This window comes from Ursus arctos, unplaced genomic scaffold (assembly GCF_023065955.2).
Source record: "Ursus arctos isolate Adak ecotype North America unplaced genomic scaffold, UrsArc2.0 scaffold_22, whole genome shotgun sequence".
Classification (NCBI taxonomy): domain Eukaryota; kingdom Metazoa; phylum Chordata; class Mammalia; order Carnivora; family Ursidae; genus Ursus; species Ursus arctos.
This window is the reverse complement of record NW_026622897.1, coordinates 14535002-14552436: the sequence shown is the minus strand read 5'-3', so window position 1 is coordinate 14552436 and position 17435 is coordinate 14535002. Positions and strand designations below refer to the sequence as shown.

The following is a 17435-nucleotide window of genomic DNA, read 5'->3' as shown; positions in this document are numbered from 1 at the left end:
TTCGAGAGTGGACAAAGTGAGGGGATACTTGAGTTGTCTCTGTAGTCCCTGGTGGTGGTTTCCTCTCTGTGGAACGTAAATCATTTCCCACTGAGAGCCGGCTGGTGAATGAAAGGGAATGAAGAAGCTGGTTATTTGCAAGGACACAGGTGCCAAGCCAAAGGCACGGTAACTTAGAGGAAGAAACCTAACTGGGAGTTCCTCAGGCCCACAGGAAGCCACGTGTGGGGCTGAGTCTCCTGCTTCCTTAGCTCTTTCCAACGCCACAGCCTCGCCTCCTCGGTTTGGGAGCTTGACACAATGCGGTGATCCGAGACCAAGGAAAGACAAGTCCCGGGTTAAATCCAAGACCGGAGGGCGCTCCCAGCCCCTTCAGTGGTGAGGTGCCCCGCTGGGTTGCCCGGCAACTACTGCTACTGCGTGGGCAGAAGGCGGTGGGAAGATGAAGGCTAAGTACCTGAATCAAGGACAAGAAAAACATGGAGTGGGAGGAGTGGGAGGGACTTTTCAAGTGCCTAGGCTTTAGAATTTACAGCAGCATCCGAACTGTAGCTGCGTTCCCGGGAACTAAGCTGCGTTTATCTAGACTTCCGACTACGATGGCAACAGGTTTTCCACCGGGAGCGGGAGCGGCTCCTCATCCTCGTCCCTCCCGCCTTCCCCGTTGCCTCCAGGAGCCATCTTCCCGGCTCTAGAGGCACCCCAGAGGAAACGCGGGGTACTGGCCCTTTAAACGTGACCTGCTGTGGCCGGCGGACCTAAAACTGACGTGGAACCTAGAGTAAGCGCCGTCAGACACGTGGGACAAGGAGGTGTTCATCTTGGAACCGGGCAAGGAGTTTCTCCTCTTTGGCTATACATTTTTAATATGGCGTTAGGAAAGTATCCGCTTTTGTTCGCTCTGTCTTTAATTGTCTTCCCAATATCCTCGTGGTGAAAACTCTCAAATAAAGAACGCAGTTTAAGGGAACATTTGTGTCCCCCGCTCTACGTGCCCGTATTAAAAATGGCCGCCGCCGCCTTCCACGACGCTGGTTGCTCTGCGAACAAGATCCGGGAGGAAACAGTGGGTATGCAAGTGCAGTGGGGGCACAGCCGAGGTTGCGCTATAGAGGCTCGCGGGAGTCCTGAGGGCGGCTCAAGTCAGAGTTGTTGGGTTTCGCTCAGGCTGCTGTGGGAAGACCCAGCCTGTGGGGAGCGGCCACTCCTCCCTGCTGGGGGCTCAGGGCTTCCGCCCAGCTTGTCCATTAGCTGAGGAGGTGGCGGAGCGGGGCTCCTGGCTGGTCATCATGTGGGCCTTCCCGGAGTTGCCAATGCCGCTGCTAGTGAATTTGATCGGCTCGCTGCTGGGATTTGTGGCCACGGTCACCCTCATCCCCGCCTTTCGTTGCCACTTCATCGCCGCGCACCTTTGTGGCCAGGACCTCAACAAAACCGGCCGTCAGCAAATGTGAGCGGTGGCACCCGGGTCCCGTGCGGGAGGCGAGGGCAGAGGAAGGGGCCGGCAGGGCAAGGGCGGGAACTGGGGTCTGACCCCACGGAGACGGAGCGCTAAGTCCGCAGACAGCTCCGGGCTCTGGGAGATGAAGGGCAGCACTGGCTAACATTGGGAAGGGATGTTGTGGTTGAGGGGACCCTCGGGTGTTATCAGGGACTCCAGCACTGGTGCCCTTCCCCAACCCCCTTTCCCCATTAGATTGCTGTAATGCCTGCACTAGTGAGTGACCACGCCCCCTTTCCTCTCCCTCCGCCCCCGCCCTTTGCTGCTGGGCCACAGCCCAGAGTCCCAGGGAGTGATCAGCGGTGCTGTTTTCCTTATCATCCTCTTCTGCTTCATCCCTTTCCCTTTCCTGAACTGCTTTATGGAGGAGCGGTGTAAAGCCTTCCCGCACCATGAAGTAAGTGGGTGAGTGGGAGCGGTTGCATGGGCCGGGGGGCTGGGAGCTACCTGAGAGAGTTGGGGTTGTTTGGGTTTGGGTGAAGGGGCTGAGGAAGGAGCGAAAAGACAGGTATTTTTGAAAGGTGAAGTGGGCGTAGGCTTGAGCTGGGACCTGCCCGAGCCTCCCCCAGTTTGTGGCCCTGATAGGTGCGCTCCTTGCCATCTGCTGCATGATTTTCCTGGGCTTTGCGGATGATGTACTGAATCTTCGCTGGCGCCATAAGCTGCTGCTGCCTACGGCTGCCTCACTACCTCTTCTCATGGTCTATTTCACCAACTTTGGCAACACGACCATTGTGGTGCCCAAGCCTTTCCGGCCGATTCTTGGCTTGCATCTGGACTTGGGTGAGTAGCTCTGCCACTGGTGCCCCTGGGGCCCCTACTTCAGGGCACCCTTACCCTGGGAGATACCTAGCAGAGCATCATTCCTGGTGCTCCAGATTCTCCTCCAAGTGTCCCTGACTTGTGCCTGTGTCTTCTCAGATCCTTTTTGTTGGTCCTTCGTCCAATCCTCTGTCCCCACCACTTTTCTCAGCAGAATGTCCTGAAGTCCTCATTTCTGTGGGTGGCATACTTCTGTCTTCTTCCCCCAGGGATCCTGTACTATGTCTACATGGGGCTGCTGGCAGTGTTCTGTACCAACGCCATCAATATCCTAGCAGGAATTAATGGCCTAGAGGCTGGCCAGTCACTAGTCATTTCTGCTTCCATCATCGTCTTCAATCTGGTGGAGCTGGAAGGTAGGTGGGATTGGGAGTAGGGAGAGAAGAGAAGTCTGAGTGTTAAGGAAGTTGCCTGATACCTGGCTTTGGGGAATTCAGAAAAAAAGGGGGGGCAATATTTTAAGATTTATTGAATGTAAGAAGGAAAAATTCACTTTTAGCTGGATTGGCACTAATAGGTAGCCATGGTCTTCTATTGAACATAAACAATTTCACAGAACTATAGAGTCAGACAGGGTCACTCTATGACCATGATAGAGTAAAACAAACCCAGGTCCCTCCACAAACATGTCTGAGTATAGACAGAACCGCATTTTGTGCATCCCTCAAAAATGACTAAGGTCTCCCTCTTCTGGCTAACGTGAGCAATTGCTACTTCCTTCTGGTAGTTCCTCCTACTTTTTAGACAAAACTAAGATGCTCAGTCATAGAATTACTTTGACTGACTGCACCCAGTCTAGGGCAAAACTCTACCTCCTTGCTTTCTCCCCAAATTTACTTAAAACAAATCCTGTAACACATCCTCCTAATACCCCCTTACTGAGGCATCCCATGGTTGCCTATGGTGTGTGGTCTCCAGTGTCTCCCTTGCTACAAGTCAGTAAACCCAGCTTTGACTGCAGGCGTGTTCCTGGTGGTCTTTGGCGGGTGGATATCAGTGCCTACTAAAACTAACCACTTTTAAAGCATTATTTCATTTAAACTTTGTAACATGTGGCAGGGGTTCTCGTGAACCATATTTTAACAGTTGAGGAAACTGAGGGCTAGAGAATTTAAATGTGTCATGATCAAGGTCACACAGGAAGTAAAACTGGTATTCAAACCTAGGTCTGACTGATCTAAATCAAATTGAAGACAAAAACTCATTTAGGAAGGGTTCGTGAACGAGGGGGAATATTAGGAATTGCCTGGGTGACACAAAAAGGTGTAGTGGGTTCTTGAATGTGACTTGGAAGAGGTGGAGAGCACAGCTTGGGACAGAGCTTAGAGACAAAAATAGGACCCAGGTGTGCAGGGGAGGTACCTACAACTTTTCCTTCCTTCTTTTTCCCTTGCTTCCAAAGGTGATTATCGGGATGACCATGTCTTTTCCCTCTACTTCATGATACCCTTTTTTTTCACCACCTTGGGATTGCTCTACCATAACTGGTAAGTGGGCCTGCGGCTAGGGGGATAACCACGTGATCACAGAACAAGTATGGTCCTGGTCACGACCCAACTCCTGCTGCAGAGGCTAAACCTGCACACACCTATGTGGAGTGTTTTCTGAGTCTCTAGGTGGTAATATTCTTCAGTTGCTTTCTGCCTAGTCGCAGTTAGGGACAAGTGCTGTGGAGCCCCCAGGAACAGATGAATGCAGGGCCTTGGGTCCTGGACAGTTGCTGGAAGAGCTGGAGTCTCCTCTGGGCCAGAACTAGAGTCAGGGCTAGCCCAGGGCCCAGGGGGTGTAATGTGAGAGAAATGGATAGTGCCTCCTGCCACTGGCTCAGATCCTCTCCCCCACACAGGTACCCGTCACGGGTGTTTGTGGGAGATACCTTCTGTTACTTTGCTGGCATGACCTTTGCCGTGGTGGGCATCTTGGGACACTTCAGCAAGACCATGCTACTCTTCTTCATGCCCCAGGTGTTCAACTTCCTCTACTCACTGCCTCAGCTCCTGCATATCATACCCTGCCCTCGCCACCGTATTCCCAGGTAGCCACTTGGGGGCTTGAAAGGGACATCGTAGCTTTTTCACTTGGGATGCGTAAAGCCAGCCTTATACATCTGCTGTGCACAGGGAGTGGGCCCAAAGAAGGACTCTTTCTGCGTGGTTAGCCCTTGTAAATTACAGAGCACATTCACCTACATAATCTAATCAGCTCTGATCACACAGTAGTAAGCAGAGCCAGAAATAGATCTTAGGTTGTTTGATTCCACGTTCTGGGCTTTTCCTATTAATTGACCATAGTGAGAAGAGTTCTTTGAGTAATGGCCCAGTCACATAAAGCTCTCTTCCCCCTGCAGACTCAATACCAAGACAGGCAAACTGGAGATGAGCTATTCCAAGTTCAAGACCAAGAGCCTCTCTTTCTTGGGCACCTTTATTCTAAAGGTAACAGGGTAATAAGGAGGTAAGGCTGTAGGCCGTCATCTGGAATTCAGGGACCGGGGATCCTAGGCCCGCATCAGATCCAAGGGGAGTTTGGAAGCATGAAGCAGATCCGCATTGCTGAAGCAGAGTTGACGTTCTCTCCACCTCTGGCCCCTCCAGGTAGCAGAGAGCCTCCAGCTAGTGACGGTGCGCCAGAGTGAGCATGAGGATGGTGCCTTCACGGAGTGTAACAACATGACCCTCATCAACTTGCTCCTTAAGGTCGTCGGGCCCATGCATGAGAGAAACCTGACGCTGCTCCTGCTGCTGCTACAGGTGTGGTCGGGGAGGGGCTTTACAGCTCCTTGTCTCCCTTTCCCCATGGTTCTGACTCTAGTGTGTCTCTCCTCACAGATCCTTGGCAGTGCTCTCACCTTCTCCATTCGGTACCAGCTTGTCCGGCTCTTCTACGATGTCTGAGTCCCCCGATCTTTGCCCTTTACTGCACCGTCTGCAGGGTTCCTGACTCAGGCCAACCTCTTTCCTGACCAGGAATGCCTCCTGGCCCGGGCCTCTCCCACCTCTTATTCTCCTCCACTTTTGTACTTAGTGATTCCGTTCCGCTGTGATTATCGACATCCTGGGCCTGTCTTGCCCTCTACTGACTGTTGATTGGACTTCGCCTATGGCTTCGTTCAACTTGCCACTCTCCCTCTCCGTCCTGTCCCGTCCTGTCTCTGCAGCCTCCTGACGTGGGATACTGCCGCTTTTATGCAGTTATCCACAACTCGGACTCTCAAGGAATATGTTGGGCCTGGGGATAGAACGCTGGCTGGGGGTAGGGACACAGGCTCGAACATCACTTGATATTTGACTATAAATTAAGTATTCTGATTAGTAAGTGCAGACTGGGGGGCCAGGTGCTCCCAGTGGTGACAATAAAGTGTTGTCTTTTTCTTGTTGTTGTTCCTGTAGGTGTATTTCCTATATGGGCATTTTTGGGTAGATTGGGAGGGTCAGTGGAGGCATCTCCTCTAAGAGGGTGCCTATCCCTCTGCTCCGTCCTTTTTCTTCCAGTACAGCAGGCTCCTTCTAGCAAGAAGTGAACGGAAAGAACTGAGACCAGACAGAACATGTTGAATAAATATTGAGATCTTCATACTTCAGGTGGCAGGGAGGGCCATAAGATTGGAGTTACCTTTGTCCGGTGTGGGACAGAACTTTTTTGGGGTAACAGGAGGAGGGGAACCCCATCTCTTCCCTCTTTCACTTTTCCCTTTGCAGGATGGGAGGACGGAGAAAGGAGAAGCGAGGGCCCAGACCTGGAAGGGGAGGCAGTGACGTTGACCCCTTTCCTTTATAAATCCTAGGCCCGCACAGATTTCCCAGAGGCTCTTGAGGTGGCTCAGACTCCACCCTCTTTGTCTTCCGGTTCTGGGCTCCTGCTGTAGCGTTTAAATCTGGCGCCCTTCACATGGATTGGCTACGTCCGGGAGTGGTTGGCTGTCTGCGTGCTACCTCTCCTCCTCGCCTTTTTCCCCGGGCAAAAGGTTTTCAAATTGGACCAATAGGCGGGCGCGCTCCCTCAGCCGTGGCGCGTCACTGAAGGGTTAACTGCAGCCAACCGGAGGCGGGTATTCGAGAGAAGAGCCAATCAGGAGGGGGCGGAGGTGTGCCCTGGGGGCTTATAAGGGCGGCCCCTGGGCGCGCGCGGCAGCAGTTGGACTGCGGCGGGCGGCTGTTCGTTGGTCCCCTTTGAGGCGTCCGTCTTCACCGCTTTTCTACCTCGCGCAGCATGTCGGGCCGCGGCAAGACCGGCGGCAAGGCCCGCGCCAAGGCCAAATCGCGCTCGTCGCGCGCGGGCCTCCAGTTCCCAGTGGGCCGCGTGCACCGGCTGCTGCGGAAGGGCCACTACGCCGAGCGGGTCGGCGCCGGCGCGCCGGTGTACCTGGCGGCGGTGCTCGAGTACCTCACCGCGGAGATCCTGGAGCTGGCGGGCAACGCGGCCCGCGACAACAAGAAGACGCGGATCATCCCCCGCCACCTGCAGCTGGCCATCCGTAACGACGAGGAGCTCAACAAGCTGCTGGGCGGCGTGACGATCGCCCAGGGAGGCGTCCTGCCCAACATCCAGGCCGTGCTGCTGCCCAAGAAGACCAGCGCCACCGTGGGGCCGAAGGCGCCCGCGGGCGGCAAGAAGGCCACCCAGGCCTCTCAGGAATACTGAGGGGCGCCCGCGCCGCAGCCGGCCCCCCATGCCACCACAAAGGCCCTTTTAAGGGCCACCACCGCCCTCACGGAAAGAGCTGAGCCACGTCGGGCTCGCGGCGGGCGGCCGCGGCGCTCGGCTCCCCCTCCCGCGTCCCCTTCGCCGCCGCCCGGCCCGCCCCTCCCCCGCGCGGGCTCGCCGGCCCTCGCTCCCGCTGCCGCCCGGCCGAGGGGCGGCCCCGCTCGCCTGGCGCAGAGGCCCGGGCGCCGCGGCCGGGAAGGGGCCGGGGGTGCGCAGCTGCCCGCCGCGGCGCGCGTGACTCAGCCGCCTGGGCCCCGGAACCGCCGATGGGCAGCGAGGAGGCCGCGGCGCCTCCTGGAAGAGCCGCTCTGACGCAGGGCTGAGGCGCGCGCCGGGGCCGGGGCTCCGGCTTGGTGCTCCGGCCGGGACTCTCCAGACGCGGTGCGGGAAGAACCGATCACTGTTCGCCCCGGCGCCCCCCCCCCCCCGCCGGCTCCCGCCGTCTGCACCCGCGGGCCGGACGCTTCTGCTGGGACCGCCGCCTGGGCCGCGGCGGGGGAGGGGCGGAGACCCGGGCGTGCGCCCCGCGGGCCGTGGGGACCGCAGGAGGTGTGCGCGCGCCCGCGGACGCCGCAGCCGGCCCTTCGGCCCCGCAGCTCGCCCCACTTCCCTTCGGCCGACTACTCCGCGGGCCACGCACCTCCGTACCAGCACCGGCCGGTTCGTCCCCGTCTGCACTGAGCCTCCGATTGCTTCGGAACTGGAATTTTGCAGCTACAACCCATCCAAGACTAGTACCTTACGTATTGGGGAGTTTCAGATGGACTAATTTTGTTTATTAAAGGATTGATTTTTTAAAAACGTAGTGTCTGTTGTTCTGTAAGACTTGTAGCACTGACTTTGTGGACTCCTATCCTGAGGTGGGGGGCGGGGGGGGAACTAATACACGGCCCACCTATGGGATATCCGTACGGGTTAGCTGGAGAGGGGCAAGTGCTAGGTTTCTCCCATCACCGCTCTTTCCTGGGAGATCATTTGTTGTTTGAAATGAGAACTGTGGCAGGAACAAAGAACATTCCAGGAGAACTTTGCACAGAGGTCCCGGCCTCTGAAGTAAAGAGTACAAGGCTTTGTGTCTGTCCTTATCTTTCCTGAAACCCCACCAAAAACAAAGTCCCCTTCAGAGCTGGTTTATTAGTTGAGTTGGTTACATTCAAAGGCCGTGGCTTGAACTTTTTCTTTAGAGATGAAACCCTCACCTACTGCAGAGGCAAGGCACTCCCCACAGCCCCAAGGAGAGGCAAGTCTCTGACCGGGCAGTTCAATCCGCTGGGGCAATCATTCCCCAGGCAGCAGTGAGGAGCGGGCACTAAGGGCTGGCAGGTGGGCACTGGACAATAGTGACCCTGGCACCTGTGCCCCACAGACCAGTTAGTGGGCATCGTTAAGCTGCCGTGCAACATCCAGTATGTTCTTGGCTCCTTTGTTCAGCAACAAACTGGCCAGGCTGATGCCCAGGTTCTCAGCAGCCAGCTGGGCTTCTCGTGGAATGTTCCGGGCAGTGATCCCCACCAGCTGGGGATCATCCTCGGGGCCATCTTCATGCTAGGTGAAGGAAGGAGGTGGGATCTGGTGAGCACGAAAGAGGAGGTCACAGGCAGATTTGTTTCTCACCCTCTCCCTCACCCTCCAGCTTTGGCACCTGGGCAGTGACACGGATGGTGGCCTGCATGGTCTCTTGCATGCTATCTGAGCCGTCTAGACTCCAGACTCCTCCAGTCAGGTACAGCTGGCAAAGAAAAGGGGTTACCTCAGCATATTCTGAGAGAACTGCTTAGAAATCCAGGCTCTTCTTGCGGGCAACTCGAGATGCACAGGAACACGTCACAGTGGTCCCTTAAGTGCCTTCCCACCCATCTTCCCCTGCTTACCTGCCCATCCTTCATAGCCGTGTGCACTGCCACTGGCACACTGCAGCCTCCTTCCTGCAACGAGAAGTTCTCCCTGTGAACCAAGCACTCAACACCACCATGTGGCCAGAGCCCTCAGAGATACAGAGACCTCTGAAGACATAACTGAAACAGAGGCGGGGGCCCAGACCCGGGTCCTGTCCATGCATTCAAGAATGAGTTACCACTAAATAAAGAGCATTAATATGAGAAATCTCCCCCTCGACTATTCCCAGCTCAAGTCCCCACCCCCCACAGGTGGAATATGGACCCTACCAGGTGCCTCAGGAAGGCTCGCTCAGCAATGCAGCGAAGCAGAGTCTCGGGGTCGTGCAACACACCCACCAGATCCAGCATGTCCTGGTCCTTGGCTCGGACTTCCACGCCCAGGGCCCCCTGATGGAAAAACAGCCTAAGACATCAGGCCTAATCTCTCCCCAACCAATGGAGGTGAGGACGGGAACCAGCCCACCTCCACCTGCTCCCCAGGGTCCATTTTAGCCCAGAGGCCTCCCAAGGCCTGCCCCTCCCTAGAAATGTTTATGCCGGGAGAAGCAGATGCAGGTTATGAGACCAGCTTTTTGGCTGAGAATAAAAGAAAGGGCAGCACATCAACACGCGGTTTCCCTGGTCAAAAATACCTGACCCACAGCATACATGCATTCCTCTGGCTGTAGGATCTGCAGGGGCAGAACAGTCAGTCAGAAGGGTGGAGATGGGGGTGCCTAAAAGCAGACAGTAGCGAGAGGGGGCTTCCCTATCACACAGAAAGCCTAGGTAGGCAAAAGTAGGAGTCTGGCCTTTGATCCCCAATCTTTCCAGCCTGGGACCCATTTCCAGCTTGTACCGTTAGAGGCAGGGTGTTCAGAAAGAGAATGCAGACAGGAAAAGGAGGAAGGTTCACTGGGGACGGAGAACAGGGACGGCCCCTACCTGCCCCACCCGGTGCTGCCAGCCCATGCGCTGAAGGCCAGCAGCAGCCAGGATGATGGCGCTGAACTCCTGCAGCTCATCCAGCTTCCGCAGCCGCGTGTTGAGGTTTCCACGCTACGGAGAGACGCTAAGGACCACAAGCACTGGGCAGTCCGGGGCCTCACGCTGCTCCCCCTGCCTGAGTCTTTCTGGGTCTAACATCCCCCCTTTGGTCTCCTGCTTACCGATGACAGCTAACACTTCATTCCTCACATCTGATCGCTACACACCGGACACTGATCGAAAGTGCTCTCTCTACACGGACGCCTGGGTGGCTCAGCTAAGCGGCTGCCCTCAGCTCAGGTCATGATCCCAGGGTCCTGGGATCAAGCCCCGCAAGGGGCTCCCTGCTCAGCGGGGAGCCTGCTTCTCCCTCTGCCTGCCACTCCCCCTGCTTGTGCTCTCTCTGACAAATAAATAAAATCCTTAAAAAAAAAAGTGCTTTACATACTCCTATTTAATTTTCACAACCCAGTGAGGTAGGTATTCTAATTAGTTCCATTTTACAGATGACGAAAATGATACAGAGAAGTTCAGGGGACTAACTTGCCCAAGATTACAAGACCTCTGAGAAGCATTCCCAGACCCCCAAGTCTGTGCTTATAGATGTTTCAGCTACAAGTTCCCAGGGAATTCCCTACTTTGTGCAGGGAGCACCTAACACATACTATTTTGAAACTTAGCTTTATAAAACATTTGATATGTTTAGAATATCAAAATACAGTAGAATATGAAATGAAAATGGAAGCACCCTCCATCTCCCCCACCCTTCCCAAGTAATCACTGTTTAATATCACTCTGTAATATCAATACCCGTTGGTCTCCAGAACAAAAACGTAAAATTCTGTAAGCAAGGACAACATTGGTCTTGCTCACCATTATCCCCAGTGCCAGGCACTGGTCTGGGGCTAAGAAAGTATGAAAGGATTATGAATGGATGGATGGGTGGTTGGATGAATAGGGCAGACACTGGAGGACCAGACATTCCATTGGCCCGTGTCCACTTCCTCTGGAAGCTTCCTTTCGCTCTTATGACTCCCTGGGCCCTCTGGACCCCAACTTCCTCCTTGGCTACTGCCCCCTTCCTCCTCAGAAAGGATACAATGCTCTTGAACTCCAGGTGTGGGAACTTTCTCTGCAGCTGGGCCGCTCTCCGCAGAGAGCTGGTTCCCACCACACTGTTCAGAGAGAGGATTTAAAATGAGATTTAACCCGAGATTTTCTCCTCCTCCTCCCAGCCCTCTACCTTCTGTGCATGTCCCACCACGGTGCCTATCCAGGCCCACTCACCTCTTCTCTGGCAAGGTTTCTAGGGTCTTCCCAACAAATTTTGGGTGAAAGACAACAGCATCATAGGGGTTCTCCCGCCTGGAGACAGAGGGAAAATCACAGAATAAGGAAGACATCTCAGTGCAGGTCACTTCCAGGCTCTTTCCAGAACCAATTAACTGGCAGGTTCTCAGTTTCCTGCCATGCCTGACACTCCTCAGGGCAGAGGAGATAGCCCTAGAGGCAGAGGGCAGAGTCCCAAAGGGAAAAGCAGAGGTTAACATGACGCCTCCCCCCTGCCCATGCCCGACTTGCACGGTTCTTACTTGCAGATGGCTCCAATGGTAAAGCCGGGAGGAAGCACGGTGGGCAAGTCCTTCAGGGAGTGAACAACCAGGTCCACTCTAGACAGACGGAAGAGGGAGGCAAGGAGAAGGGATCCCAGCAGCAGGCCCCCACCGTCCTCCACCTCTGTCCCCTTCTACTTCAGTGGCGTGCTTAGAGCAGACCAGCAGGCGGGCACATCCAAGACTCAGGACCCTGAGCCCCGCGCCCTCCCTTCTGTTCCCCTCCCCCCGCCAATCCTGCCCTCCAGGCAGCCAGATGGCTCAGAACCAGGACACTCTCCTTCTCTGAGGCCTGAGAAACCCACATATGAGCCTCCCTCTAGCATATCCAAGGGTTGAAGCCCCACAGTCTAGCTGATATCCAGGTCTGATGTGCACAGAGCTCCTAGCAAGAGACCGAGTGAGAACTGTCTTTCACTTACTCATTCTTCTCCAGCGCATGTTCCAGCTCCTTGGTAAACAGGCTCTTCTCTCCAATCTGTCAGTCAAGAAAGAGCCTCAGAGGGGCGCCTGGGTGGCTCAGTCCGTTAAGCGTCTGCCTTCGGCTCGGGTTGTGATCCCAGGATCCTGGGATCAAGCCCCATGTCGGGCTCCCTGCTCAGCGGAGAGCCTGCTTCTCCCTCTGCCCACCCCCGGTCTCTTTCAAATAAATAAATAAATAAATAAATAAATAAATAAATAAATAAATAAATAAAATCTTTAAAAATAAAACATAAGGGGCGCCTGGGTGGCACAGTCGGTCATGCATCTGCCTTCTGCTCAGGTCATGATCTCAGGGTCCTGGGATCGAGCCCCGCATCGGGCTCCCTGCTCAGCCTTTCCCTTATGCATGCTCTCTCTCTCACTGTCTCTCTCAAATAAATCAATAAAATCTTTAACAATAATAATAATAAAAATAAAAAAGAAAGAAAAAAGAAAGAGCCCTAAGTGAATCTCTTGGGGGAAGGAAGGAGGAGGGAGGGATAAAGGACTGGGGGGAATATGTTACCTTAGAGAGCGCAGTATCAAGAATCTTGTCCCCTGTGGTGGACATAGCAACTGAGGAGAGAACCAATCAGATGCTCACTGATCAGCATTTCCTGAGCCCAGCACTGTGCTAAGACTCCTAGTGGATACACAGGCACATATACCCCAATCCCTGCCCTCTGGGAATGTACTGAGCTAGCAGGAAGACTAGACGCACCGAGAAAAAGACCCAAAGCAGAAGACGGTAAATGCCAGGCTGGCCCAGCAAGTCAGAGCTGGAAGTATTCAGAGGAGGAAAGCGCCCTCCAAACTAAGACAGCCAAGAATTCTCAGAGGCAATGAGATGAAGCTTTGAGCCTAGGGAAAGCCAGAAAGGCTGTGTTTGCCCCTCGGGGGTGGGGGCGGGAGGAATGGTTCCCATTAGCTTCCATTCCTGTCCAGAAAACTCACCAATTTCGAACCGGAGACCTGGATAGAAGGCTTTCAGCATCGCCACCACACTGTCTGTCTGTATGCGCGCCAGCTGGGGGCAACCATTCCGATTAGTCCTATCCTTCCCTGGCACTGCCCTGAGCTCACATCCTCATAGGGCTAGGGACATACTGAAGGAACTGGAATGCAGAGAGGGGTTTGATAGCCCACCTAGGAAGGACAGGGGTCTGGTCTGGCAGCCCTCTGCACTCCAACAGCTTGCCCAGACTCTCTCTCCAGAATAGCAATATGCCACTCTTCACGGGATTTAACATCTGGCCACCCCATTTATCTCCCATTCCTGAGGTCCTGGGAACTAACCCTCTGGGCCCCCCAATTTGTAATGCCATGAGCACAGAACTCTTCCCACAAACTTCCTCTGCCTGGTAATTGTACTCACCTGGCTCTTTCGGGTACCCACACGAATCACTCTCATCTTTGGGCCGTTTTCTTCCTGCAGAAAAAAATCCTCAAGTCACAGTCCCCTCTGTGTTCCTCAATGCCTTGTCCAAGAACCAGAATCACTGGCTTGGAAGAAAAGAACCTCGGCCCGCTGAGCCTTGGTGTGGGGAAATACTCCAAGACTGGTCCCTTTACCTCCCTCAATACCTTCTGCCCTCCTCAAGGATCCAGAGAAACAGAGACCCAAGAGAAGCGATAGCAGGACCCGCTGTTGCTGTTGCTGTAATAACTGGACACTGAGCCCTGAGGCCCATCCTGGCTAAGGCTGTGGGAGTGCTGCACATAGGCAGGTGGGTAAAGAGATAAGGCCATCAGCCTGGCCACAGGGAGGGTGGGTCCTGCGGCAGACAGGGGCAGGGCAGCTGGGGCCACAAGAGAACGTGCGCTGAGTCACTGAGGACGAGTTCAGTATCCACAGTACAGCAGGCACTGGTGTTGCCACCTTGATGCCACCGGCTACCCCACAGCTGGCACACCACGGATCCCCTAATCCGGTTGGAACGCGTACATGAAGGACTGGGGTCAACAAATCTTACGTAGAGTCCTGCTCAGCCTCTTGGCTTGCTGACCTTGAGCACATCGTCTCATCAGTACCTGTTCATCTATAAAATGAAGAGGTTTGGACTCCAGTATTTTCTGCCTCAGATGTTCTACGAGACTTAAAAGGCTAAGCTGTCTAACGTCCATTCACCTAGAGTGCTGCCTCTGGTCTCACCAACCAGAAATATCAGAACGTCATTGACCAAGCTAGGAACTCAAAGGGGACACACCTCTTCCTCCTGCCGGGGCACATGGACAAAGCTGTTCAGTGCCATGCAGGTAGAACTGTGTTCCTCGTTCTGAAGTCCTGTCTCTTTCTAGATCAGAGAGTAGCCACTGTACATAATGTCAACCTTCCCTATTCTGAGATCTTCACTCCATGGAGTTGTTTTGCGGGCAAGCCTCTGGGTCCTCTGTTGTTAGAGAACATGACAGCTGGCTGCTCCTGGACCCTAGTCTACTGCATTGCCATCAGCTCTCCCATAAATAAACCCTAGGGACCCTGAGCAAATTAGGCTAGGCCTGAAATGCTAAACATGGCCACTAAAATTCTGGGCCACTGGGAGCCCACAGACAGGAAACTGCTAGGTTCAAACAATCCCTTAATTGCATCAATTCTGCATGGCATGTTTTATTCCATTAAAAAAATATTTACTGAACATGTACGTGCTGGCACTATTGCTTTCAAGCTTCATGAAGACCCATCAGGTAGACAGGACAGGTATCTCCAGGACCATGTTACAGAAGCAACTAAGTGAAATGACTTGCCCAGAGTCACACAGCTAATAATGGGGAAAAAGCTGGAGCCAGAATCCAGATTTTTCTACTCCTAGTCCAGTGCTCAAGAATGTCTGCAAAGCAAAAAAATCCCTCTCCTCCCCAGCAGGCTGGACGTCTGGAGATAAGCAGCTGCCCCCGCTCTTTCTTATCTCAGGCTGGCAGTGGCCTCCACCGGCTGTAGTTTGCATCTACACAAGCCCAGAGCTCTGGCAGCGAGCTAGGGAGATGACTGAAGGGTAGCGCCCCACCCACAACAGTAACCCAAAGGTGTGTCTCAGCTGGGGACCTTGAGAGTAGGCTGGGGCTGGGTGACCGCTAAAAGGGAAAAAAGGGGGGCGCCTGGGTGGCTCAGTCGTTAAGCGTCTGCCTTCGGCTCAGGGCGTGATCCCAGAGTCCTGGGATCGAGCCCCACATCGGGGTCCTCCGCTGGGAGCCTGCTTCTTCCTCTCCCACTCCCCCTGCTTGTGTTCCCTCTCTCGCTGGCTGTCTCCCTCTCTGTTAAATAAATAAATAAATAAATAAAAATCTTAAAAAATAAATAAATAAAAGGGGAAAAAGGGAGAAGGCGCACTTCCAAGATGTTTGTGTGCAGGTGGGGGGACTTGGGGGTACGCTCTCCTCTCAGGATCCAGAGTGGGACAGATTCCCAAGGTGGCCAATCCCGCCTTGGCCCTGTCACGTGTGAAAGGGTCCCGGGAATAGCACTTCGGCTGCTGGAGACGAACTTTCCTGGGCTTGGTCATTAACTCTAGGGCCGTGGATACCAGGCACGGCGGAACCCCACCCAGATCCCAGCAGGGATGGGGGTTTCGTTCTAGACAATCCCTCCACTTTTAACCCCGCCCCCACCGCTCACTCAGTTCCACTGTCCTTCCTAAGGGCAACACAGCTACTGGCCCTTTAAAAACCATTTCGACCAAAAAAAAAAAAAATGACGGATAGTTGCTCCGACCAATAGACGGCGGAGGGTGGCAACCTGGAGCCAATCGTTGCGCCGCCAGTCCGGAACGCCGAAGTTGCGAGAGTCCCCGGCTCAGTACTCACCGCCGCCGCGGCCCCGTTGCCGTTACCAGACATGGCTGTGCTCCGGAGGTAGGTCCGGGGGGTGCCGCCGAGGTCCCCCGGGAGCCGGAGGGCCCGGCCAGCGGGCAGCGGGTGCACGCGGGTCGAGCTGCTCCTGCAGACTCAGACTCAGGGCCCTGCGTCACTTCCGGCACCCGCCCTTAGCGGGGAGGCCCAACCCTCGGGGCGGGAATTAGAACGATTGCGACAGAGACGACCTTACCCATCTGTTACCGCCCCTACTCCGCCGGGCTGGTAGGGACACTGGGTTCTCGTCCGCCCCAGTCTTCCTAGCTTGAGACCTGGGCCTACTAACTGTTCATTTCTTTTACATACACCTCGTTCTGAATCAAGAGTACTGATGGTGACTAAGATCTGCTGGCCAGATTCACCCACAGAGCAAGCTCCGCAGCCCCCCGCCCCCGCCCCCACCCCCACCCCCACCCAAAGGGATAGTCAAGCCAAAGTTAGCCCTGACCAAGAGGAAGAATATTGACCCTAAAACGCTGCGTTGGAAGTAAAGCGTCCTTGTGCCACGACCACGCCCCTTCGGCTGGATTCGACACCTCCAAATAAAGAGGATGCTCCAGAAAGTTGGCCAGTTTTCTACAGCTTTATTTCCTTAGCCGCACAAGCAATTAGTGCAGCTTGTGTGGTGCTTCCCTGGTTCCGTTAAAACGTAGCTCCGCTACAACCCTGAAGTAGGCAACATTCCTATTTTTTAATTAAGGAAACTGGTTCAGAGATCAAAGGTCATGCCTAAAGCCAAATAAGAAATGGGAGTGCCAACACATTATTAATGTTAGTGGGAAAGTGTTATTAGGAAGAGCACTTTATCCACTAGCGGTATTAATCACCATATATTGAGCACCCACGTCCTAACCACTACGGAAAGAACTGGACACCCGTTCACTCCTTCGGCCTTCCTAAGAGCTGTACAAGGAAGGTGTTCTCATTCCTGACGTACAGATGAAGAAACCGAGGCTCAGAGGAGGTAAGAGATGCCCTAAATCAAACCAGGATTCAAACTTGGGTCAGCTGACCCAGTATTATTTTTAGCCACGATAAATATAGTGACTCTACCTCTCCTAAATACTACCTAAAGCACAATGTCCGAGTTACTTTCTTGGGCTAAGCAACCCCATAGGAGCAATTTTCCTTTAAAAAATTTTTTTAAGTAGGCTCCATGCTGGGCTTGGAGCACAACGCGGGGCTTGAACTCACAATCCTGAGATCAAGATCTGAGCTGAAACCAAGAGTTGGACGCTTAACCAGCTGAGCCACTTAGGTGCCCCAGAGCAATTTTCTGACAGGCAGTGTAACCCAAATTATAGGCAGACACCTAGCAGCACAAACTTCAGCTGGCAACTTTGAAGAAGAGGGGAAAAAAATGTTTTAGGAAAGTCCCCTTTATCCTGCTTATCATCTGGTACTAAATCCAGCAAGACACCAACCTACCCATTCTGAAGGCAGGTCTAAACCCCAGGGTCCCCACCAGAGTCGGCCTCCTGCCTGAATACGTTGTTCAAATGAGAGCCATAGAGACCAGCTTGACTGCAGAGCAGGCACTGTTTTGGGGGCCTCAGTCCAGGCTGCTCTTGGAGCAGAAAGGTATTAGGCCCTTCGCAGAAGTTCTTCAGTAAATCGAAG

At 54.1% G+C, this 17435-nt stretch overlaps 3 protein-coding genes across 6 annotated transcripts; 2 read left to right on the top strand and 1 right to left on the bottom strand.

The window, feature by feature from the left end:
• The first annotated feature begins 258 nt into the window (after window positions 1-258).
• Window positions 259-5699, top strand: DPAGT1 (dolichyl-phosphate N-acetylglucosaminephosphotransferase 1). Of its 3 annotated transcripts, XM_026505592.4 has the most exons (9): window positions 261-1450; window positions 1778-1898; window positions 2071-2284; window positions 2533-2679; window positions 3726-3810; window positions 4170-4358; window positions 4671-4758; window positions 4918-5073; window positions 5152-5699. In XM_026505592.4, the coding sequence occupies exons 1-9, from the start codon at window positions 1290-1292 to the stop codon at window positions 5215-5217; spliced, it is 1227 nt and encodes a 408-aa protein (XP_026361377.1). In that variant the 5' UTR covers window positions 261-1289; the 3' UTR covers window positions 5218-5699. The 3 variants fall into 3 exon arrangements, with proteins under 3 accessions (XP_048073096.1, XP_026361377.1, XP_026361378.1); XM_048217139.2 differs by having other exon boundaries at window positions 259-1450; window positions 4918-5699; XM_026505593.4 differs by lacking the exon at window positions 261-1450 and having other exon boundaries at window positions 1812-1898; window positions 2087-2284; window positions 4918-5699.
• Window positions 5700-5737: 38 nt separating this feature from the next.
• LOC113259972 (histone H2AX) lies at window positions 5738-7150 on the top strand. Its single transcript, XM_026505594.4, has one exon. The coding sequence runs from the start codon at window positions 6533-6535 to the stop codon at window positions 6962-6964; it is 432 nt and encodes a 143-aa protein (XP_026361379.1). The 5' UTR covers window positions 5738-6532; the 3' UTR covers window positions 6965-7150.
• Window positions 7151-8141: 991 nt separating this feature from the next.
• HMBS (hydroxymethylbilane synthase) lies at window positions 8142-15946 on the bottom strand. Of its 2 annotated transcripts, XM_026505596.4 has the most exons (14): window positions 15768-15946; window positions 13342-13395; window positions 12921-12993; window positions 12493-12542; window positions 11927-11982; window positions 11484-11561; window positions 11179-11256; window positions 10991-11066; window positions 9850-9963; window positions 9558-9596; window positions 9193-9312; window positions 8899-8952; window positions 8670-8756; window positions 8142-8572 (listed from the first exon to the last, which is right to left on the bottom strand). In XM_026505596.4, exons 1-14 carry the CDS (start codon window positions 15798-15800, stop codon window positions 8399-8401), a joined length of 1086 nt encoding a protein of 361 aa, XP_026361381.1. In that variant the 5' UTR covers window positions 15801-15946; the 3' UTR covers window positions 8142-8398. The 2 variants fall into 2 exon arrangements, with proteins under 2 accessions (XP_026361381.1, XP_057172994.1); XM_057317011.1 differs by lacking the exon at window positions 9558-9596.
• Window positions 15947-17435: the final 1489 nt, after the last annotated feature.

Excerpts from the sequence above, each read along its gene's own strand:
- DPAGT1 (XM_048217139.2), top strand. The coding sequence starts at position 1,290 with ATGTGGGCCTTCCCGGAGTTGCCAATGCCGCTGCTAGTGAATTTGATC. Across the intron at positions 1,899-2,070 it reads AAGCCTTCCCGCACCATGAA|TTTGTGGCCCTGATAGGTGC; the intron begins GTAAGTGGGTGA and ends AGCCTCCCCCAG. Across the intron at positions 4,759-4,917 it reads TGGGCACCTTTATTCTAAAG|GTAGCAGAGAGCCTCCAGCT; the intron begins GTAACAGGGTAA and ends TGGCCCCTCCAG.
- LOC113259972 (XM_026505594.4), top strand. The coding sequence starts at position 6,533 with ATGTCGGGCCGCGGCAAGACCGGCGGCAAGGCCCGCGCCAAGGCCAAA.
- HMBS (XM_026505596.4), bottom strand. The coding sequence starts at position 15,800 with ATGTCTGGTAACGGCAACGGGGCCGCGGCGGCG. Across the intron at positions 12,994-13,341 it reads TGGGTACCCGAAAGAGCCAG|CTGGCGCGCATACAGACAGA; the intron begins GTGAGTACAATT and ends GGTTGCCCCCAG. Across the intron at positions 12,543-12,920 it reads AGGTCTCCGGTTCGAAATTG|TTGCTATGTCCACCACAGGG; the intron begins GTGAGTTTTCTG and ends TTCTCTCCTCAG.